The sequence below is a fragment of the Corythoichthys intestinalis genome, chromosome 5 (assembly GCF_030265065.1).
Source record: "Corythoichthys intestinalis isolate RoL2023-P3 chromosome 5, ASM3026506v1, whole genome shotgun sequence".
Lineage (NCBI taxonomy): Eukaryota > Metazoa > Chordata > Actinopteri > Syngnathiformes > Syngnathidae > Corythoichthys > Corythoichthys intestinalis.
Window position 1 is genome coordinate 35,365,163 of NC_080399.1, and position 24,586 is coordinate 35,389,748.

At 40.9% G+C, this 24,586-nt stretch overlaps 1 protein-coding gene across 3 annotated transcripts in view; it reads left to right on the forward strand.

The window, feature by feature from the left end:
- Nucleotides 1–24,586, forward strand: part of LOC130916373 (tetraspanin-18-like) — a 91,115-nt gene that overhangs the window by 15,023 nt on the left and 51,506 nt on the right. For 2 of the 3 annotated variants that reach the window (XM_057837056.1, XM_057837057.1), the window contains exons 3-4: nucleotides 10,715–10,795; nucleotides 20,185–20,382. In XM_057837056.1, the coding sequence (XP_057693039.1) occupies nucleotides 10,715–10,795; nucleotides 20,185–20,382 (279 nt within the window). The remainder of the gene's footprint in view (nucleotides 1–10,714; nucleotides 10,796–20,184; nucleotides 20,383–24,586) is intronic. The other variant, XM_057837058.1, reaches the window with a different exon arrangement.

The following is a 24,586-nucleotide window of genomic DNA, read 5'->3' on the forward strand; positions in this document are numbered from 1 at the left end:
TATTGATCATATTTTTTGCAGGTGAAATGTCGCCTTTGTACTTTCAACCTGTCATATACAAACAGTAGCCACCTCCTCAATGCTGAAGCATTATTGGGCCAAGCATGAGAATGAAGTTTCTGATAATCCCATGGTAAACACCCGTATAAAGCCATTCCTTTCCCACAGTAGCTTTTTGGTAATTTATTAGAAATCGGTAATTAAGATATAATTTATTTTTTGTCCACTTTTTTTTTTCTGATCTGCTACGGTAGCACTTAGATGACGAAGTGGGGAGTCAAGGAGGCAATGCAACTGTAGATGAACTTGCAAAAGTGCAACGATGCATGGCTGAGCTGAAATGGCACGCAATGCAGATTTTCTTCAATACTGGAGGAGCCAATGGACATCTTATCCAAAACTCTTTCAACTGGCTAAGAAATTCTTGTGCATGCTGGCATCGTTGGTTCCATGCGAGTGTGTGTTTTCCAATGCAGGTGAAAGTGCTTGTTTCAACTAAATTTTAAACATTAGAAAACAGTTTTTGAATAAAATTTTATCAGAACAAAAAGTCCACCAGCATCCTCATTCACCCATTCATTATTACTTACATTTTTCACATTATAATATATGTTCACATAATTTAAAGGTATGGAATAATGCAATATAAATGCAAAGACTTAAATAATTTGATTTTACATGCTATGTCATCAATTCAGTGTCAGTCTGTCAAGTAAATTGCCTGTAGGGATTTTTTATATCCAGCAGGTGTCAGTATTCAATGACACAGTATCCACACTGTGTCAACACGCTTCATGAGGTCTCACGGACCCATCACTAGTTGTATGTACATGACGTTGACTAAATATGCGCTACTACTCGCGCAACATTTGTTCAGCATTAGCTTCTTGTCACTGGTTACGATTCGACTTGCTTTCAATCGCACAGCTTCACAGTCCTTTAAACAGTAAGGACTGCGCTGAGTCTGCTAAAGTGAGAATACATTGTTCCACTACAGCGAAACGAGACGAGTCATTGGCTAAATGTTGGGTTAATCCTGTCCATGAGATGTTCAGCATCTCTGGCGGTCTACGAGCAGTGGGTGGGGCTCAATTGGCCTGGATTATGCATTTATGCATGATGATTGGATGATCTGTCTGAAGCTGAATCCTTTTTTGATTGACAGCGACATGATCGAAGCCTCGATATTGTGGTGGAAACGTCCATTGTAGCATTTTTCAACTTTTATTCTGCTGTTCTGAATTGGAGACTTTCCTAATGTTCCTAGCAGCACTTTATTAAAAATGACTAGTTAAAAATCACGCTTCTATTTTTCTTTAGCTGCTTGCTTTTGGAGACTCGACTTCTATTGCTCTACCAGGCATGAAAATCTTTCACCTTTCGGCGAAATTCGCCGTGTTGAAGTCAAAAAGGGTGACTGACGTGAATTGTATAGATCTGAGGAGAACATTTTTAAGAGCGGGTGGGGGGGGGGGGGGGTAGTCGGGTGTAGGCATGTGCCGGTTAACGGTGTCACGGTTTACCATGGTATGAAAACGTCTGTCACACCATAGTACGGGATTCGCTATTATTTTTCATGTGTCAAAAATGCAGCCAGAAGTGGGTTGGCACAGCAGAGCTTACCCTTTCCCGTTTGTTGCTTGTGCGTCAGTGACGCTATTCCAGCGAACCCAAAAACAAACAATCAAAACACAAGGCGCACTTTTCTTCAATTTATTGAGCTCTCGAATCGTAGTAACTGAGATACACAAAATGAATACATTTAAAACATCCTCCTCATCATCATCTTCCGCTTGCTCCGGAGTTGGGTCGTGGGGGCAGCAGCTTTAACAGGGAAGCCCAGACTTCCCTCTCCCCAGGCACTTCAACCAGCTCCTCCTCTCCCCAGGCACTTCAACCAGCTCCTCCGGCGGGATCCCAAGGCGTTCCCAGGCCAGCCGAGAGACAGTCTCTCCAGCGTGTCCTGGGTCGTCCTCGGGGCCTCCCGCCGGTGGGACATGCCCAGAACACCTCCCCCGGGGAGGCATCCGAACCAGATGCCCGAGCAGCCTCAGCTGGCTCCTCTCAACGCGGAGGAGTAGCGACTCAACGCCGAGCAGTGTTGTTAATAACGGCATTACAATATAACGGCATTACTAACGGTGTTATTTTTTTTAGTAGTGGGTAATCTAATTAATTACTTTTCTCATCTTGGCAACGCCGTTACCGTTACTGAGGACGGAAAGGCATGCGTTACTATGCGTTACTATATTGGTCGAAAAGTCTGAGGGAGACGGACTCACCGAGACGACAGAGCAGAGCAGGAGTAGGGAGGAGGCAAGAAAGTTGTGACGCCGAGCAAACGCGATGCTAGGTAGCTCCAATAATACATGTTGTAGCCGATAGCTTACAAACTACGCCCGCATGTTATGGTAGATATGGTAGACATGGTAGATATCACATGTACTGTACATGGATATATCTAGATGCAAAATGACAGACATGGCACTAAATGAGTTAGTAGACAGCCGCCATCTTAAAGCAGTAGACTTTTTAGGACGGCTCTGTTGTAGAGAACCTTCCTAGCGAACCTAAGTAACTTTTTATCTAAAATACTTCTAAATCGGCAAAATCTTGACCTGAATCTATCTTTAAATGATGAAACAGTTTTAAAACTTTCATATGTCGAAAGTAAAAGAGAAGGGAACTAATGCAATAATTGGAGCAATTTTAACAACTTTTAACAGTTGATTCAGGGTAAAGGGTAAATTAGGGTAAAGAATTGGGCTCGGGCCAATTGTACCAAAAACCTTCACAAAAAACTTCACATAGTGTGGCCAATGTTTTTTTTTTTTTTTTTGAGGAAAAAAAAAAAAGTAATTATCACCAATTACTTTGCCAAGTAACTAATTACTCTTACATTCCGGTAATTGAGTTACTAACGCAATTACTTTTTGGGAGAAGTAATTTGTAACTATAATTAATTACTTTTTTTCAGTAAGATTAACAACACTGACGCCGAGTCCCTCCCGGATGACCGAGCTTCTCACCCTATCTCTAAGGGAGAGCCCGGACACCCTACGGAGGAAACTCATCTCGGCCGCTTGTATCCGGGATCTTGTTCTTTCGGTCACGACCCATAGCTCGTGACCATAGGTGAGGGTAGGAACGTAGATCGACTGGTAAATCAAGAGCTTTGCCTTTCGGCTCAGCTCTTCTTCACCACTACGGAGCGGTGCAGCATCCGCATTACTGTAGACGCTGCACCGATCCGCCTGTCGATCTCTTGGTCCCTCCTGCCCTCACTCATAAACATGATCCCAACAAGACATTTAAAACGTTGTACAATAGTATTTTTCCATGTGTGAGTAGCTTCAACAGATTAGCACCATGAAAAAGTTCGCCAAAAACAAAACACACATTTTCCTTTCAAATTCAATATACAAACTAACTAAAAACTTACAAAGACGAATGATAGCCTAGGCTTAGCTGGGAGAGCCACTTCGTTGAGGTTATAATCACAGTCATTGAGTGAGAAACAAGTTTGAAGTGGAAAAAAAGGATAGTGTCAAAGATTGCTAATTGCGACAGATGATCTTGCCCTAAGCACAAATTCACGTTCGCTAGACAAAGAGAGGTCTCACTCTCAATATTTTTTAGATGAATGCATTTGCCAGCATATTGAATTTGGTGAGTTAAGGTTTCAATCCTTTTTATATTTTGCGATATAACAACGTTACTGCCATTCGTTGCAGCTTAAGTCGAACACTGCCAGAGCTAGCCAAATCGCCGGTGAAAAAATAGCTCCCATTAAGTACGGTAATATAAAAGAAGAAATGCAAGCTTCTTTCTAATACCACTGTAATTTGTATTTCAGGGACGTGTAGCGCCTTTTTTTCAGTGCGACATTCGTGTACAGTGTTGAACACCGAACTCGTTTAGCTTCAAAATAAACTTTGTTTCGAAATAAAACATTGCCAGCACAAGGTCTATACGTGTCTGTGGTGCGTCCTGCAGATTACTGAAACAGTCTTGGTCGACAGAGTTAAATCTTTTGTTGGGTTGTTCAGTGTACCGGTGTTCGGCAATTCCTTGCTACGCAGCGAAACGTCTACTACACTATGCTCAGCGCGCTTGCAGAAACATTTGCACGCATGCGCGCATCGGTTAAAAGGGGCGCGTACGCACTACTTTTGATTTATTTGACTTTTTTATTACCTTTTCATTCCCTCAAAAATACTGTTTGCATGTATTACCCTCTCATACTCTTAACCATTGTGTTTTTTTGTGGGAGCGTTAAAGCAATTGACCACATTAGTCACGTATCCTATTTAAACCCTCTTTATTTGATATAACTACACTTGAGTCTTTTCTGAAGGCATTTTTGAGGACGTTCTGCCTGTATGCATCTAAACAAGACACGTTTAGAGTGTACGGTAGTGCTTTGGGTGTCAAATTCGCCTCATATAGATGTTTTGCCGATTTAGGACATTTTGTCAGAACGCTGGAACATATGTCCTCCACACCCTTCTCACCATTTTAACCCATGACCCATTTTCATGCCGGTCTACACACTGTTCTGTACCTACCGAGCAGCGTGTGCCTCTGAGCCCCTCCAATGTCACAAAGCAATCACATGCAGACACATTTTGAGCCTCCCCTCATCAAAAGACCAGCATCCGCCACTGTTGGAAAGCTGTGCTTCATGCAGCAGTGTCCAACAATATGTGCGCATAAGCATCTACCATACTACCAAGGGCGTGCAGAATTTCTAGCGAATAGTAGCTGACTGTACATGTCTGTGACGGCGCGACTGTCAGCTGCGCATGCACGCACGCACACACGCAGGCACACAATAGGCAGCAGCTGCGCTCGCATCAAAGTGAATGGGCACACCAGGAGACGAGATACCTTGGATACCGTTTGGGAGGAGGAGAGGTACGCCCTCAAGTGGATAAAGTGGAAGCTATCCAAAAGTATCCTCGACCTCAAACCAAAAAGGAAGATCGATCTTTCCTTGGATTTGTTGGTTGGTACCGAAGATTCATCCCACAGTTTTCGACAATTGCAGCTCCTCTTACAGCACTGACGTGCAAGGACCAGAAGAACCCAGTTGCCTGGTCAGAGGACTATGAAACTGCATTTAACATTCTGAGGAATTGCCTCTGTGCTTTACCAGTTCTCAAGAGCCCTGACTTTGCCAAGTTTTTGGCACAAGTGGACGCATCAGCTGTCGGACTGGGAGCATTTTTGGCTCAAGGAGACCCTGGGGAGGAACACCCCATCCTTTATCTGAGTCGCAAACTCCAGCCATGTGAGACCAGGTACTCAACAGTGCAGAAAGAGGGCTTGGCCATCAAATGGGCCTTGGAGAGCTTGCGCTACTATCTTCTTGGACGGAGTTTGATTTGGAAATGGACCACAGGGCCCTCACCTGGATTAACAGCATGAAAGACAACAATAGCCGCCTGACCCGGTGGTATCTCTCGCTGCAGCCCTACAAGTTATCCATCCGACATTGATCTGGCAAGTGAAACGTTGTAGCAGACTACTTCTCCAGATTGCCGCACATCGCCAATCTCCGGGAGGAGGGGGATGATGTAATGACGCGACTCCATCACTGACAGCGTGCGCATGCACGCACGCACACACGCAGGCACACAATAGGCAGCAGGCACCTGCGCTCGCGCAAATGTCACACGTTTTTTCTTTTTACTCACGCCGTTGTTTGGACAATCGGGACACTTTTCTCTTCCTAGTATTCACTCACAACGGCGTACCGCCAGCAACACGTCACTTCGGCTCATTAATATTCATGAAATTAGCTACCGTTGCTAAGTAGGGACAATAGGAAATGAATGGAAATCGTGTCCGAAAGAGATGTTTACAGAGCCAAACCTACCAATTCCCTCCGAAAATGATGTGCCAGGTGCCACATTGACTGGCAAAGATGTGGAAGAACATAAAAATGTTCAGTTACAGAGATGGCTTGAGTGTCGAAGGCTGAAAAAGACGAAAAAAAAAACGAGCCCACCTAAGCATAGCCTTAGCTTTTTTATCGACGCGACTGACAATGACATTCTCCTGTTTAAACAAGCTATCCTTTACCATCAGCCCTGTCTTTCTTATATATCCTCTGGTTGTCCTACGTCTCTGACCGTTCTTGGGGGTAATTTAGTTAGCTTTGTGTAGCGATCGCAAATGCTACTCGGTGACAGCCAACGAACACTTTTAATTTTTTCATTGATAACAAATCTTAATTCTATCATTTATTGACACTTCCCCCTTACTAAATTTGTGTTATATATATACGGTTACAGTGGCAGTCAGATACCATTGTAATTTTCAGGTCATTCATTGTCAGACAGAAGCAGTACGGGACAACTTTACGCTAAAAAAATAAGTTAAAAATATAAAAATGGCTTACCTCTTTGTCCTCTGAAAGACCATGCCAACCCAACAAAATGTTTACTGCATATGAAATGTGAATGGTTCACCGAGCTGGTGTTAAAGTCCGCGCAAGTTGATTCGGTCTTCACATTTTTTCCTCCCGAGTTTTGGTTTCCGGAAACGTATGAAGAAAACATCCTTCATGTGTTGTAATGTCTAGAGTCGTTTCAACAAGTTCCAAAAATGTAATGCGTGATCGGCATGTTCGTTTTTGAAAGATTACCGGCGAAAAGTAGCACAAATTACATTGTTTCTATGCAGGGCGGATCTATAATGTCCCACTTCGGCTTTACTTCCGCTTTACGATGCGACGTCACGGTCTAAAAATAGCATGCGTGCAATACGCCATTGGTAGCGCGACCGGGGGTGCACACTCGTCACAATGGAAGTAGAGGCGGAAGAATTTTTTATTTATTTATTTTTTTAACCTGTCCTGTTAAGCTGTTTGACACAGAGAATGGAAGTCTAAGTGCCCAGATAGTCTGAACAGTTTTAAAGTTTCACATTGAGAGTCTGACATACTCCCATTGTGATCATTCAAAATACCTTTTTATTATGACAAAGCAGCGAACAGGAAGGGATTATGGGGGACAGAAGAAAAGAAATACAAGAGAAGAAATAAAAGAAACACATACACAAACAAAAACAAGAAATTCATTGAACAACTAGACTAGTTACTAATATGCTGGTGCTATCGTCAGCGAGATGTATTTCCGGTTTACACCATGTGGGGGCCTATTGGCCAGTGAAAGAGGGGGATGGGGGTGGGGGTGTCTATAAGCCTATAAGCCAAGTGATTGAAAGGGGTAGAGTGTAGACAAATCAGTTCTGTGATCTAGAACCCAGTAATCGTGTGAATCTCTTATGAGTGTAAGCCCGTTGGCGACCAACCCTACGCCGCCGCATCGCCAATCCCGGCACCGGGACCCCCAACTCGAGCATGCCCTACCACATCCAGCAGCACGCAAGCCCCACCGGGCGCGCGACAGCCACGCAGACGGGCGGAGAAGCCGCGCGGGCGCCAACCCAGGGCCACGGCCCCCACCCAGCCAGCCCCGGGCGGTGGGGTGGGGGGCCAAGCGCGGCCCATCCCTCCTCCCGCAGCCCAGCAAAGGAGCCGTCGTTCCACCCCCCCCCCCCCCCCCCCCCCGGGACCCAGGGTGGTCCCCCGTAGGCGGAAGAATTCTCAACGCCTCTTGAGCACGCTCCCATTTGCATGCAACTGTTAGTGCATCTTCTAAAGTTGCTGCGCCATGTTCAGGACATTTTGATTGTAGAATGGGGTCCAATCCAGCAGCAAATCTCCTGAAGCGCTCCATAGCAATGGCTGGCTCGCCATAATTTGGAAAAGCTTCCAGCACTAACCTTGTAATTTCAGCAGCATAAACTTCCAATGGTTCTTTAGGCAGGCGCTGTCTTGCATTAACAAAAGTTTGAAAATGGAGCAAAAATTGCTTCCTGCCCAAAACATCATTTGGCTTAGTCCTGTTTCACAGCTAGTGACAGAGACAGCCAGTATGCTAATGCATCTCCACTAAGGCGAGTGGGAAGTATTGTAGCTATATCTAGCTTTTGTCCATCTGCACAGGTATTAACTGCTAGCTCCAATCTGGTTTTCCATAAAGAAAAACTTTCCTTGTCTTTTCCGTCGCCGTGGAAACATGGCGGCAATTTCACACGATAATGAAGAACAGTCTTTGAAGTATCCTGCGGAGCTGCTCACGCCAAAACTGCATCGCCTACCGCAAAAACGCCGTTGTCCCCAACGCCGTCATCTGGCTGCGGTTGTTGCATCGACATGGCAAAAATACTGACCAGCTGAAACAAGCGGGTGGAAACTCAGGGCACGCACAAAACGTCCGGACAAGTTGGCCACCACCTAAACTAGCTGACTGCCTCGGCCACTTTAGCAGAAACGAAGACGAGCGAGTAAAACACCGCTGCCACCAGTCTGTAACCCTTACTTTCCGTGCCTGTGGAGCTGTGGGTGGATCGGGTTACAGTTTAATTGTTGTGGTGCATTTACTCAGTCTTCTCTACTAAAATAATGACCGACATGGCAGGACAATCTTAACTCTGCGTCTTTATTCTCGCAGCGCGGGGCCAGGAACTCTCGTGTCCCACTTAAACACGTCCTCTAACAACACAACCTAGGAGGAACAAATATTCAAATGGGAACCAAAATTATACAACATAAAATATTAAATATAAATGAAAACATTGTCATATTCGAAAATATAAATGCATAACAAAATATATAATATCTTATATATATATAAAATAAATTGAAATGAGCCAAAACACCAATAAAAATAATAATAGTATGCAAATCCTGCTTACACTAGGATTAAGCCAGCAAGAAAGAGGACTTTCTCTCTGTGGGAAAAATAAAATAAAATAAAACAATGAAAACCCCTACTCTGTCGCTACATCAATGTCCAAATTGCACAAGCATCATCAGTAACCTTTTTCATGTTACACGAACATGTTTACTGTTCTCCCTGATTACGTGTAACGGGTTCACGCAAGCCCGTTGTGTCGAAACCTCCCTTTCCTCATGTGGGTGCGCTGGCAGGCAAAGTGGGTAGCCCGGGCTTCTTGGCTTGGTGGTCAGAGTATCTGCCTACCGTGCTGGACGCGTCGTGCGAGTGAGTTAGAGTTCTGTCCTGGGTACGGATTGCGTCGCGCGACACGGATCCATGCTACACCGGCGACATACTCACATGTCAATATCAGAAAGAAATAACATTGCACAACCTACCACATTATGATAATGCCATTCATGAAATTATTTTCACACATACACATACTACATGAAAAATATATACATATAGGTTTTACTTCATGAGTGACATATGAGACTGACTGTATGTGGCAACTCCTTTTACTGGACCCAAAAGTTAAAACATTTATATGTATAATTTGTTGTACTTTGATTTTTGGGGAGCTGCTTGGCACTGCTGACCTACAAGAGACATCATATCATATATTTTATATGACTGTTTTTGTTTCATATGTATAGGTCACTCAGGTTATGAGTTTGATCCCATTGCTGAGCTGAAGATGCATGCCAAATGAAGATGCATGCCAAATTTAACTTCTGTGACTGGAAAACAATGAAAAGAAAGTTGAAGAAAAAATATAAACATTATACTTATGTGATAATCTATGTACATCGAGGCTTTGGTCAGACAAAAATTAACGAATCCCTTATGTGGTTGGGAGACAAATGATTGTGATAATACAGTTAGCCAGTAGGTGGTTCCGTGGACACATGAAGCTCTAAGAAATGAACCCTTTCTCGAACCAATTGGCTCAAGTGGTGCAATGCCTCATGAGGCTTCATCTCACCATCACTAGCTCTACACATTGTTAAATAAATCCATTCCACATACAATCAAACGATCCATTCATGATTAGTTATCACTTACCGGCAAGGATGAAGTCAGGAGAGCCAAACAGTCGTGACGGTTTTGGGACCCTTAAATGGGAAAAGTTCCCGCGTAATTAGGGAGCAGGTGCGCTTGAGGGGAGGAGCTAATAATATACAAAGAGGCATGTCTGCAGGTAGAAGAGAGGGTGAGGTGGGTTTGTCAATGCCAGAGCAGAAAGGTAGTTTTGTCCGAGCGTAATGCCACTTTTGCTTCTTTTGTTTATATGTTTGGATGTTGCTGTGGAAATCCATTCATATTTTTTGTAAGTAGTATTTTCTTCCTTTTTTTGTTATTTTGACTTTTTGCTGTAAATACTTAAATATTTTTTCTTTTTGTACATATTCCACTGGTGCATTTTGGTTTTGCTGGGGTTGAACCTATTAAAAACTCACAACATCTATATCCTCCTGACTACGCCATCAGTTTTTTTTTTAGTGGCTGGAAGAACCCCGCGACAACGTCTAGTAACGGAAACTCCTACCAGAGGGGTTGATGCTTGCCGCTAGCCAGTTGTTTTTCCCGCTCTCGAGAGCTACTTCTCAGAGTGTCAGGTTTAACAAGGCTTCCTGAACTTGGTAGATGAGTTATGTGAACATCTGAACAAATTGTCGTCCATTTTACATGTTGTTACAAGCGATAGTAACGTAAGTAAGTCTGTTTGAGCACAGAAAAGCTGGAGCTCCTATAGGGTCAGACACCCTGACGATGTAGCTTTATTTTAATACACTTGAAGGCTCATTACATATCCTTTACATCCTTTTTTATTGATCCTTGTTAAACACTTTTTGGGTAAATCTATTTATGAAATCTTGAATTCCACAGTCACTTTAACATGCATGTTTGTTTCACAGGCAAAGATACGAACACAAACCACGGGTGACTGTCTATCATGCATCAAGTACACCATGTTAGTCTTGAACACCTTCTTTGTTGTAAGTATTCCTCTTTTCCTCTCCCTACGAGTTGATGTTAGTCTGATTAACGCATTGGAAAATACAGGTGTATTATGAAAAACATTAGAGGGCCAGTAGCGTCCAGATGGTCGGTTCATCTTACACTCACTTAGTGGTACTTCTACTTACGAAGGTCTCTGCACGAAATTTTTGGGTTATGAGACTACTTCCAGAACCATTTAATGTCGTAAGTAGAGGTACCACTGTATATGTATTTTTTTCACTCAAGAGAATTAAACTAATTGATTTTCAGTAATACAAATTCAATTTGGAGTATTCTGTAAATAACACTATGCCCCTGTAGTGTCCCTTCCAACACAGTTAAATCGACAATGCCTTTTTGTGTGACATCACTGACAATATTGGAACTGCTACACTACAAATATTGGAAAATGTGCCATAGGGTTTTTGAGTGCCTTATGTCAGTCAGCCAATCATAGCCCATTACACACTCACATCAACACAGACACAGCACCACCTCAGAATAATGTTTAATCAACGGCTAGCAACCTGTCAAACAAGAACTACAAGTTTCTGTCATCACAGCAAGCCTCTTGTCTATACAGTTTTTAACTAAGCTGGCATTCGTATTGAAAATTTAACGCTTAAAAACAATGCGTGGGATAAAATTCCGACTTCTGTGGAAAAAAGCAGACACTGATTTTCATCCAAATGATAATGAATCCAGTTTGCATTTGAAGAAAATTGGATTTTTTTCACAGTATCTAATGGAAACATAATTGAATTTGACTTACCGTGAATATTAGCGAGAATCTTGGGGCACCTCATGACTCGATTGCGATTACGATTCAGAGGCAACGATTCGATTATACATCGCTTATTGTTGCACAACCCTCTTTCAATCTTTTTTTAGCTGCTTTTAATGTTTCGCACATTATTTACAAAAATAGTACAAAAATCCTCTCTGGCTTAAATAAACTGCTGTTTCAGTATCAAGTTAACAGTTCAACACAGTTAAATAAAATACTCAAGTCATCATTCTGTATCAACAGAATAAATTGTAGCATTTTGCAGAAATACATTATTTTTATTCAACCAAAAAGTGTACACACGTATAAATAAAAGACGGTGTGTACTACTACTCCAACACAAATGGCTCAAAAAAGTGCTTTTCTGCTTTTTAGGTTTGTGTAAAAGTTAACATGTAAACATTAAGGTACAAATATTTCTTGCATCCAAACCTTAACAATATGCAGGACAGGTCAAGTGTGTTAAGCTACTGAGAAAATTCTCGGTTTGTATAGGAACTGGAGTTGTTCGACGTGCTCAGATAAACGTGATCTGCTGTGCGTAGCATGTTAGATGGCTAAAGTTACCCAGCGACAACCATATTAGTCGCATTGTCTGTAACAACAACAACAAAAATATATTTTTATTTATTTATTTTTTGTGCGATGTTTCATTTATTTACAGCACTGGAATTGAATTGCTGAGCGGCTCAGCCATATTAGCAACTGTGTGGTTTTCATGCATTGCACGTAACGGAGAGTCTGTCTACATTTGACAGCGATGGCATAATTTCTACTTTTGTCTGCTGTTAGAGAGCCGGTGTGCCGTGTCAAGAGAAATAGCGTAGGGATGGGATGACGTACCAAAAAAAATTTGGTATGTGGGCTTCATTCAAACTGAATTTGAAACGAAATGAAGAATAACGAGCAAGGAAACTGTATGTCATTATTTCAAGTCAGCATACACATTCTCATACGATTAACAAAGTTTTTATTTAACAGAAATATTGGCAAACTTCATATTCAGAGTTTATTTGTCATTGTCGAGATAACAATGACATTCAGATTGTAGTTTCAACAACACTACGTAGTCAGTACCCATTAAAAGTGCTTGGTTCAGAGCAGGATAAAGGTAAAGTGTCCCCAGTGCCCCCCACAACCCCCACCATAAATAAATAATAAATATCAATAAATTTCCATAGCCATTCATGCCCCCCCCCCCCCCCCCCGCTCCCCATAGTGACAAGTGCAAAACTAATAATTATGATCATCCTCATGACCCCACAGCAACTACAGCAGTTTCAGTGTACTTGTGAGTTTAGCAGTCTTATTTCTACCTGAGGGTAGAAGGTGGAACAGGTGATAGGCAGGGTGGTATTGGTCCGGCAGGATGTTCTGCACACTGCTGAGACGGCGTGTATTGTAGATGGTGCTGATCTCTGGGAGAGAGGTCCCAGTGTCGGGATTGTCGGACTGTTGCGCCTTACCAACTACTGAGGCAATGTGATTGTTCCAGGATAGGCACCCTACAATGGTCACCCCCAGGAACTTAAAACTGCTGACCCTCTCCACCACCTGAGGGCTGTGGTGTTTTGGCTTGCATTTACAGAAGTCCACAATGATTTCATTGGTCTTTTAAATTTTTAGAACCAGGTTGTTGTTGTTCCACCATGATGCTAGATGTTGCACCTCTTTCCTGTATTCAGTCAAGTCCAAGAACAGTGGTGTCGTCCGCGAACTTGACGAGGAGGTTGGAGGGGGAGGAGGCACAGCAGTCATGGGTGAACAAAAGTGTAGAGCAGAGTGCTTAGCACACAACCCTGGAGAGCCCCAGTGCTGATGGCAAGGATGGAGGAGGTGTTATTACCCACTCTGACACTCTGTGTGCGGTTTGTGAGCAAGTCCACGATCGAGTTGCACAGGGTGGTGTTAAGTCATACACAGCCAGCCAATCTGGAAAAAAATGAGACAAATAACAGTTCTATTCATTCCGACTGACCGCCAGAGGCGGCAGTTGTGTTTTTGCGGCTACGGTTGTTCCGATCATGTTTTTTTGCTCCCGATCGTTTTAGTTTGAGTATCTGCCGATCCCGATATTTCCCGATCCGATTGCTTTTTTAATTTTTTTTGCTCCCGATTCAATTCCAATCATTCCCGATAATTTTTCACGATCATATACATTTTGGCAATGCATTAAGAAAAAAATGAATAAAACTCGGACGAATATATACATTCAACGTACAGTACATAAGTACTGTATTTGTTTATTATGACGACAATAAATCCTCAAGATGGCATTTACATTATTAACATTCTTTCTGTGAGAGGGATCCACGGATAGAAAGACTTGTAATTCTTAAAGGATAAATGTGACTTGGATATTGTGACTAAATACTGCCATCTAGTGTATTTGTTGAGCTTTCAGTAAATGATACTGTAGCCATGCCCAGATGCATGATGGGAAGGGCAACCATGACTGTGCATAGTGCTACCAATTGATATATCTTCTCTCTGCGTTGGGAAATAACATAAGGTGTTAAGAAAAAGATTATTTACTACCTTTCTTCCCCACATTGCTTCCTATGATATTTCTAATCGTAGGGAGAGGGATTGTAATGCTTTAGTCAATTAAAAAAAGGCTCCAAAGGCTGCTAAAATTCACTACTCATTTTATGCTGCCTTTTAGCTCTTTATATAGGTAAAATGGCGCCATTAGATTGAACGCGACAATGCGTGAGTGGGTCGTGCAGCGCATGCATTAATTGCATTAAATATTATAACGTGATACATCTTTTAAAAAATTAATTACCGCCGTTATCGAGATAAATTTGATAACCCTACCTTAAGCCTAAACTAAAGACTCTGGATGAGTGTAACATATTATGTCTGTAAATACAATTAGAAAACAATTTAATTGAAAAATATATATATATTAAAAAAAGGCATGTCTGATATTTTTTTGCCGATTCCGATACTTTGAAAATGACGTGATTGGGATGCCGATCGATCTGGACATCTCTACTGGCGGCCATGCGTGATGCTGCGACTGTTGGTCTGGACCACATGCCAGGTGTAGAACCTGCCATCGCGACCCTCATTGTGTCCCTGGAAGGGTCTATTTGACCCACAGTATAGTGCCCTCGGCCTTAATGCCAAGGATTCTGAGTGACAGAAAGCCCTGGCAGTCATTCGAGATTCTTGGAACCGTGTTACATATGCAACTTTTGTTTTACCTTACTCGTTTGTGTACTGTGACTCACCTCAGTTTGTAATAATTGGAAAATGAGGCAAATAAGGGAGTGTTCCTCTGCATCAGGTAGACAACCCGTGGCTCTTTGATCCATTGATGCGGCTTGTACGCAAAATTGTATTTGTTTTCCACTACTCATTTTTATCCATTTTTATTGTTCATGTTTTTACATCTGTTTAGTATTTTAAATGTCTTGAATGTTCTATACTTTAATTTTTCCTTATTCATTTTTATTGCTATTTAACTTTAAATCTGCCTAAATGTTTTTTTATGATTGTACGGTGGCCTTGAGTGCCAGAAAGGCGGCTTCAAATAAAAATGTACTATTATTATTAAAATTACAGGGTTTATGCAATTCAAGTGGATTTTGTCAAAATTCAGGCCATAAAAAGCATTAATGCCTTAAACCTTTAGTTTAATATTAATGTAAACCTGACAGTTATTTTTTTTTTTAAATTGTATTATTATTTTTTTATTAGTATTTTTACATTATTTATTAGTGTTGTCTGATATTATCAGGTAGCCGGGATGAGAAAACATTAGTGATCGGCTACCTGACAATATTGGCCGATAAATGCATTTTAAAAAGATATCAGAAAATATTGTCATCAGTTTTTCATGATCAGTTTTGGGGCAATATGCATGTTGCCCTAAAATTGAATGTAGAAGCCTTCCTTCGTTTAAGGCAGTGGTTCTTAACCTGGGTTTGATCGACCCCAGGGGTTCGGTGAGTCAGTCTAAGGGGTTCAGTGAAGGTTAAGACACGCAGGCTCTATTTTTGGACGCTGACTAAATCTAGGCAAATTGGTGTTTTAGACCAGGGGTCCCCAACCTTTTTTGGGTAAAGTTTCAATTAGCAATAATCGCGCCTCGGATAAACCTCAGCACCACGGACCGGTGTGATTTGGGTCTTTTTTTTCCCGGACTGGTGTTTTGACAAATTTTGCAACCCATCAAAAACTGCGACTATGCAGTTCTGCGCATGCGCGTATCAATAAAAAATGGCCGCGAATGCAGCGATTCCAAAGTAAACACTACAAACTTTCTTTAAAGAAAGGAATATTACGTTTGCTCGTGGATGGACATGTACAAAAGTTCTCCTCAAACATGTTAGATGCACACTGCTCTTTCACCGTTAACGCCTTCGCCAAGCATTAATTAGGAAGCCCGCTTCACGAAGATGCGATGTTGGAAATTGTAGCAAGGTTTTCAGTGTTCTCGTAGCACTGTCAGGATATTCCGGAATTACTTTAATTGTCTCAAATGTACATTTGCGATCTCTGCAAGCTGATCCTCCGGTTGCACAGACATGCTCGAATCACTCTGTTTATTGACAAACGGGTCACGAATCCACTCTTTCGCAGTTCGTGGGTCTTCAAGGTTGTAGGCTCATGTTCTGGATCGTCAGGTGCCCTTTTCGATGTAAGAAATCTCTCTAAAGACGTCTGTTTTCCAGTCATTTTCGCTCGTGGGGGAACAAATGTGCTGCGCCCGCGGCCTAGTCATACGTTATGATGGAAGACAAGCGCACATAGATATATTATATATACAAAAAAAGAGGTACTGCATGCAGTCCAACCAATGGAATTCTATGACGACATTCTAATCTATACTCTAGTATTATATCTAGAGTAGACCGGAATATTGATGTGTTAAGCAGGGGGACAGGCCAAAGTTAATTCGGCCAGAATGCGGTTGTCAATAAAAAAATATTTCTGTGCGGCCCGGTAGCAAATGCGTGACCAATGGGGACCCCTGTTTTAGACTACGTAGGTTTTGGACTGGTTAGTCGCCAATTTATTCTAATTCTTTCAACTGCTTGTCCTCTTCTATCCGATGAGAGGAGAAACTGGTTTTCTCAGTGGAAGGTTGACTCTCACTTGGTATGAGGATGTACAACAGACATATGCATTTAGTGCACTGTGTTTACATATAAAACAACAGTTGTGTCACATTTTACGCCATGAATATAGTATGTGAGGCAAGGGTGTGATAGAATGAGAATGTGGACATGAAAACAAAAATAGAAACGGTGTGGAATGAATAGTTTAATTTCATTTTCCAATGTGAAAAGCAAATTAAAAAGGCAAAATTATGTGTTGTTAATTCACACTGTTTATTGGATTTGTGAGAACACTCATGTTTATTTTATTTTTTTTATGACATAATGACTTTTTGTACACGTTTGGCAATCATTTTGTGCAGAGTTTTTAATTAAATTTGATATAATTTGAGAGGTAAACATGACAGGAACTGCACGTCCAAGGTTAAGGCAACCAAACAGGTTTAATGTTGAGCACTAGAACATACAGTGCCTTGCAAAAGTATACGGCCCCCTTGAACCTTGCAACCTTTCGCCACATTTCAGGCTTCAAACATAAAGATACAAAATTTTAATTTTTTTGTCAAGAATCAACAACAAGTGGGACACAATCGTGAAGTGGAACAAAATTTATTTGATAATTGAAACTTTTTTAACAAATAAAAAACTGAAAACTGGGGCGTGCAATATTATTCGGCCCCCTTGCGTTAATACTTTGTAGCGCCACCTTTTGCTCCAATTACAGCTGCAAGTCGCTTGGGGTATCTTTCTATCAGTTTTGCACATCGAGGGACTGACATTCTTGCCCATTCTTCCTTGCAAAACAGCTCGAGCTCAGTGAGGTTGGATGGAGAGTGTTTGTATACAGCAGTCTTCAGCAAAGATTCTCGATTGGATTCAGGTCTGGACTTTGACTTGGCCATTCTAACACCTGGATACATTTATTTTTGAACCATTCCATTGTAGATTTGGCTTTTATGTTTTGGATCATTGTCCTGTTGGAAGATAAATCTCCGTCCCAGTCTCAGGTTTGTGCAGATACCAACAGGTTTTCTTCCAGAATGTTCCTGTATTTGGCTGCATCCATCTTCCCGTCAATTTTAACCATCTTCCCTGTCCCTGCTGTAGAAAATCAGGCCCAAACCATGATGCTGCCACCACCATGTTTGACAGTGGGGATGGTGTGTTCAGGGTGATGAGCTGTGTTGCTTTTACGCCAAACATATCGTTTTGCATTGTGGCCAAAAAGTTCAATTTTGGTTTCATCTGACCAGAGCATCTTCTTCCACATGTTTGGTGTGTCTCCCAGGTGGCTTGTGGCAAACTTTAAACGCGACTTTTTATGGATATCTTTGAGAAATGGCTTTCTTCTTGCCACTCTTCCATAAAGGCCAGATTTGTGCAGTGTACGACTGATTGTTTTCCTATGGACAGACTCTCCCACCTCAGCTGTAGATCTCTGCAGTTCATCCAGAGTGATCATGGGCCTCTCGGCTGCATCTCTGATCAGTTTTCTCCTTGTTTGAGAAGAAAGTTTGGAAGGACGGCCGGGTCTTGATAGATTTGCAGTGGACTGATGTTCCTTCCATTTCAATATGATGGCTTGCACAGTGCTCCTTGAAATGTTTAAAGCTTGGGAAATCTTTTTGTATCCAAATCCGGCTTTAAACTTCTCCACAACAGTATCTCGGACCTGCCTGGTGTGTTCCTTGGTTTTCATAATGCTCTCTGCACTTTAAACAGAACCCTGAGACTATCACAGAGCAGGTGCATTTATACGGAGACTTGATTACACACAGGTGGATTCTGTTTATCATCATCGGTCATTTAGGACAACATTGGATCATTCAGAGATCCTCACTGAACTTCTGGAGTGAGTTTGCTGCACTGAAAGTAAAGGGGCCGAATAATATTGCACGCCCCACTTTTTCAGTTATTTATTTGTTAAAAAAGTTTAAATTATCCAATCAATTTTGTTCCACTTCACGATTGTGTCCCACTTGTTGTTGATTCTTGAGAAAAAATTAAAATTTTATAGCTTTATGTTTGAACACTGAAATGTGGCGAAAGGTTGCAAGGTTCAAGGGGGCCGAATACTTTTGCAAGGCACTGTATAAATGTCACACATGACGGAAATTGTTACGCATTTTCGTCTCGTCAGAGGAAAACTGGTATTTCTCTCATTGATTTAATCTCCCAAAACACGTTTTTAGCTTGTTATCGTCTCGTCATCGTCATGAAAAAATATTTTAGAACACTGCTATCAACCACTTCCGGGTTTGCGAGTGAAGCTGTGTACACTAGAACCAGTGCATGATGATCAACAATTTCATATGTCAATAGCCACGTATTTCACATGTAAAATATGAAAGTATAGTTGTACCTCTACATACGTAGTTAATTCGTTCCAGGACCTTGTTTGTAAGTCGAAATGGTCGTATGTCGAACAGGATTTTCCCATAGGAATACATTGTAATTCCATTAATTTATTCCACAGCCCAAAAACCTTCACTAAATCCTTAATAAATTCTGCTATTACTATTACAAATGGCAGTTACACATAGCAAAACAAATAAGTTATAAATACAAATCGGAATAATATAATAATAATTATGATTATAATTCCTGTAATAATGTAACGAATCGGTTTCATACGTGGCGGATGTTTTTTGCTGTACCTGAACGCACCTCGTGGCTGACGTGACAGAGAGAGAGAGAGAGAGGGAGGTGAGCTTGAGTTTACTTTCGTTTTCAATGTTTTCTTGAGAACACCGTCAACTCCGGTAGGCGTTTTGTGTTGAATAAATTGTGAAATGTATGATAAAAACATAACGAAGCTGGTGATTTCTTTGGCGATTTTACCACAATAGTAATTGTCACCTTAACTTACGTATACTGATTGGCGAGCAGTGGTCTGAGGAGGACCATGGACATGTATTGTTGAGCCAGTTCACGGATGCACATCCCCCGCTCATATTTCTCTATAATTTGCATCTTCATTTAGAAGGTAAGCGTCACCTTTTTCCTTGTTTCACCACCAGTACCAACCTTTTTGAACCCTGTGTTGATTTCTCACACAAGAAAATCCGCCGTGCGTTCTGTCATGTCGTCATATTTCAGGCGTGTCAAATTTTACGTCGGATGTCGAAATGATCGTATGTCGAGGTACCACTGTATTGGGATTCAGTGAAGAGTTACTGTTGTTTTAAAGTCATTTAAACCTTTTACAAAAATACTAAAAACTGAAATGGGCAGTTAAAAATCCACCAGTTGCCCCAACATTTGTCTTGTTTACCTAATGAGCGGCAGAGTTGTGCATCACACCAGGGCATTCCAAACTATATTTTTAAAAATTTATTCTGCAAGGAAGAAGTGAGAGTCAATGTTTGTATTGCTGAGGCCCTTTAAGGTTAATCGATATACCCAATTATTTTCTTTTGCACTCCCCACGTCAAATTGCTGTCATGTGCATTTATCCAATGTTTATGCGAGTCCATAATGCAGCAATTTCAACTGTTCCCACCTTCACCCCACATCCTTTTGTCAGATGACAGGGTGTATGTTCTTCGGTGTGTGGGCCCTGACACAGATCGCCGTTGATTCAGCCTTTGTAGCAGTGTTGCAGACGAAGCAAACGCTAGTTGAAGGATTGTACTTTGTGCTGGGAGTTGGAATTGCACTCTTCATCGTGGGCTTCGTGGGCTGCTGCGGAGCCCTCCGCGGTAATAGGTTTCTGCTCATAACTGTAAGTATATGACATGTATATAGACCTGTTGACTTTCACTCATTTCATGTTTGTTTTGAATACTTGATGCTTGCTAAATGTTACAAGCAAAACAACCTCAAATATGGGCCATCAGCTCAAGGAAATGCAATGACCAAAAACCTCATTCTGAAGGATTTTCCGATTAGCTTATTTGACTTTGGATGAAAATAACTGGGAAAAATGCTCATATTGCTACAAAATGTTTATGACCGAGATTAACCTGATCATGATCTCCATTCACTTATGCAGGGGTACCGTTTGCACCGAGGGTTGGTGGGGCGAAGTAGGACTAGAGATTCTGTCTGTAAAACTTGGTTATGCTGGATGAATTAAGTCTCAAATCGGTTGTACAAAAGCAGGTAAATTTGTTTTTGGACAAGTAACCATGGTGACTTATCTCCTGTAGCTAGCCTGCTCCAGACCAAGTTTGAACATGCTGAACTCCTTTGATGCTATTGGGTGGGGTCTGGCTTCTAATCAAAATTCCTTCAGGCTAAACACATGCATAGCGCTATACATTCTGACCAATGTAAGTACATACTCACCATCATAGTCTTTCATTCAGTTTTGTGAAGAGGGGAAACAAATGTAACAAATGCAATTTCAGAAAAAAAAACTTTAGATAACTGTATGTTCTTATCTGTATTCTTTAATCCAAAAGTAAACAGATAATTTTCCTTTGCATAGCCTATAACATAAAACGTCAATACTGTAAAGGATGGGTTTTATTTCGAATTCCTGTTTTATTTTCTTCACACATATAACCTCGTCAAATATTGTATATTGTCATTTCATTGACTGGTTGACTATTAGTTTTAACCCATTCACTACAAAAGATAATCATACGTTTTTTTGGAACACCTTTGTTGGCTACCAAAGACTTAATAAACAATGTTGTTTGATGTTAAACTGCTGATAACTAAAAAAGTAAATAATAGAAACAAATCTTTTTTATAATGAAAGATGGGAATCTAATCTTTCTTGTTGTAAATTTGTGTTTTTGCAGCCATAATGATAGAACAATATTCCACGGTGCTTGAAAGATCCGTCAAAATCATGGCAAATAGCCGGTACAGAATGGGATGTCTTGTGAAAGATGCTTAGGAGTGAATGAGTTGAAATAAATTACTAAGATGATGAAAAAATATGGGGCGGAAAACACTCGGGTGATTTGAAGTTCCGCTCTGACACCCCCAGTTTGGCCAAATTTCTAAATTGTCTTATATGCATGTGTTATATGCAACATTGGAAAGATTAAAATCTCAATTTTCTGGGGGAAGAAAAATTTTGAAAAGGAGGGTATTTAAATGTTGTTGTTTTTTTAAACCCTAAACCATGATTTTAACGAGAAATTATCGCATACTTGCAGTGGAACAAGTATTTGATACACTGCCAATGGGTTTTTTCCCATTGGCAGTGTATCAAATACTTGTTCTCCCCACTGTAATACCTTGTTTCCATACAAAATATCTGCGTAGCATGTCTCACTGAGTGTCAAGACACAGCTGTGAATGGCCAAGACTGGACCTTTTGGAGTTTTTGAGGGTGAAACGCGGTAATATAACAAGGGTCGCGGCGCAGAAATCAGAGACATCCATGAGTGGTCAAGATTTTCTTTTTCAAATATTTACCCTTTTAAACATTTTTTTCCCCCCCAAAATTTTCTTTGTTTGGATTGATTATTTAGCGACAATTAAGCGATAGTTATGAATTTGTTTAAAAGTTTAAAATATGCGAGTGAATAATTTTTTAAAGTCCTTTTTTATTTTATTTTATTTTTTAAAAACTAATTATTTGACATGAATTAATGATTCTAAAGTAAAAATGATAGACATTTTAAATAATAAATGTAATTACCTACCTTTTATGGCCGGGTTAAAATAAAAGCGGTGGCGTGGTGTCTGCAAACGGGGGTCTCCAGAGTAAAACGGACAAATTCAAAATAATTCGGGGGCCTAATGCGCGGCATATAGACCTCATTCACGTGACGTCACAACATCGCCCCCTGACTTGTGCTGCCACATTGTCCGTCAGCTGATCATGTTTACATGTTACCACTACGTACATTCCTCCTATTACTGCGTGTTTTTCTGCTTGTCTAAAGAATCACTGCCTAGTAAACGAACCCAAAAACAATTGTTGACACATTTGAAATTTACGGAGCCCCTAAGGTGACATGGAAGAAGAAAAAAAGACAGAGGAAAAGAAAAGTTGACGTTTAAAAAAAAAAAAAAACTGTGCCCCTAAAGCGACACGGAAGATTTCGTTTCTGTCAAAGCAAAAAAAACAACAAAAAAAAACACGGAAGTAAAAAAAATACAGGTCGTAGCAAAAAAGTGTTTTGAGTCAAAGCAAAAAAAAAAAAAAATTTCACATCGAGGCAATTTTTATACATCGAAAAAAGTAACGTCGAAGCTGTCCGGAGTATAGCAACTGGTTGCTAATGAAGTCAAGAAGGACTGCCAAATCACAGAACGTTTTCCGACGAAACGGCCCGGTTGAGTTTAAGACTTCCTTCAAATGTTTTCTGCTTATTTAGAAATCGTTAACATTGTTTAATCAAAATGGTGAAGCGTGTGTGTGTGGCGGTTGGTTGCAGTAACAGGGAAAATAAACGGAGAGACTTGAAGTTCCATCGTATACTGAGAGACCCAAAGAGGAGAGCGAGATGGAATGCTGCACTTAGACGACAAAACTGGGCAGCAAACGATCACCACAGACTATGTAGTCGGCATTTTACATCTGGTGAGATGCATTTAATATATATTTAGAGCGTTAGGCATTTAAGGTAATAGGATCGAACACACGACCTCACATTCAGCGGCGTATATCAATCATTTATTTTTGGACATGGCAATCCACGTACTGAGATGTTAGCGAGAATAAAAGATTTTGAATTGAACATTTCGTAGCTCACCTTCCCGACCACAAGATAGAATCCTGCCGAATTCTCGCGGACAAGGATCTGTTTTACCCAACCAGCAACGAAATATTTATAAGCCTCCAAGCTCTTAAAGTTTTTCAAACTTTCGTGAGAATAGGCTGACTTTGTATGGACAAGATAGTTGTAGATATCAGGGTAGGAGATGTCAGGCAGAGATGGCGAAGACAGCGGGTCGAAAAACATCGATTTGGGCATCAAATATGGATGTGGCGACTGGATGGACCGAAGCTTTTCCAAATAACGGCTTTTATGCAACTCATCCAATGAGTTTACAGCGTCTGAAAGCACCGGGGCTTCCTTAAATTGCAAGTGAATCCACCTTTAGAAACTACGATCATTCACAATACGGACACACAATGACAGACAATATGGTGGAACAATAGTGTGATCACGTGATTGTGTGACATTGGTGAATGGGTCTATAGTCATACTGTTCTATCAAACACAACAGTTCTTTTCGGTTAAAATACAGCAGTTTATTTTAAAGGGGTGCAAGAGCAAAAACTGCTTTTTCAGCCTTGTTTGTGTTTTTTGCCATAAATTTAATCACTTTAAAGGCACTAAAGTCCCGTTTCATGCATAAGATGGGTTAAATGGGAGTGTGTACTGGTTGAAGTGTATCTTGTAGTTTATTTGATGGCAATCGTGTTTGCAAGGTAAATAATTCGACAAACTTTTGGTTTTGAAATAGGTCATGGTGTGACTTCTTCACATATTCTTTCTCTGCACCTACTATTCTCTGGAGTGCTGAATACTGAGAGAAATCATCTGGGAATAACTATTTCCTGGCTCTAAAATGTGACGTAATAAAGTGCTTGTGACAAGATCTTAAATAGCATTATTATTGGATTTATAATCATATTTTGTGATGATGTGACTATTTACAAAAAATTTTGCAAAGCGCAGATGACGAGAAATGCGTCACTAAATTTTGCCATTTAGCTCCTCCTGTCATTATAGCACTCTGGCGCCTCCATCTTGGTGATGATGTAAGAGAATTTCGCATTGAGCCCAATGGATGAGGAGGAATTTTTCAGTGATTCTGGTTCAAGTGTGGATATTTCGAGCGATATTGTCAATCCAGAGGAAGTATGTGACTTAGAGCCATATATGTTTGAGTCGTATTTGGAGAAAAAGGAAGACTCAAGAACGAGAAAAAGGCAAACACGAGGTTGATGACTAGAGCAGACTGCAAAATGTCATCATTGTTTTTATCTGATTTTTTGTATCTAAGTATTT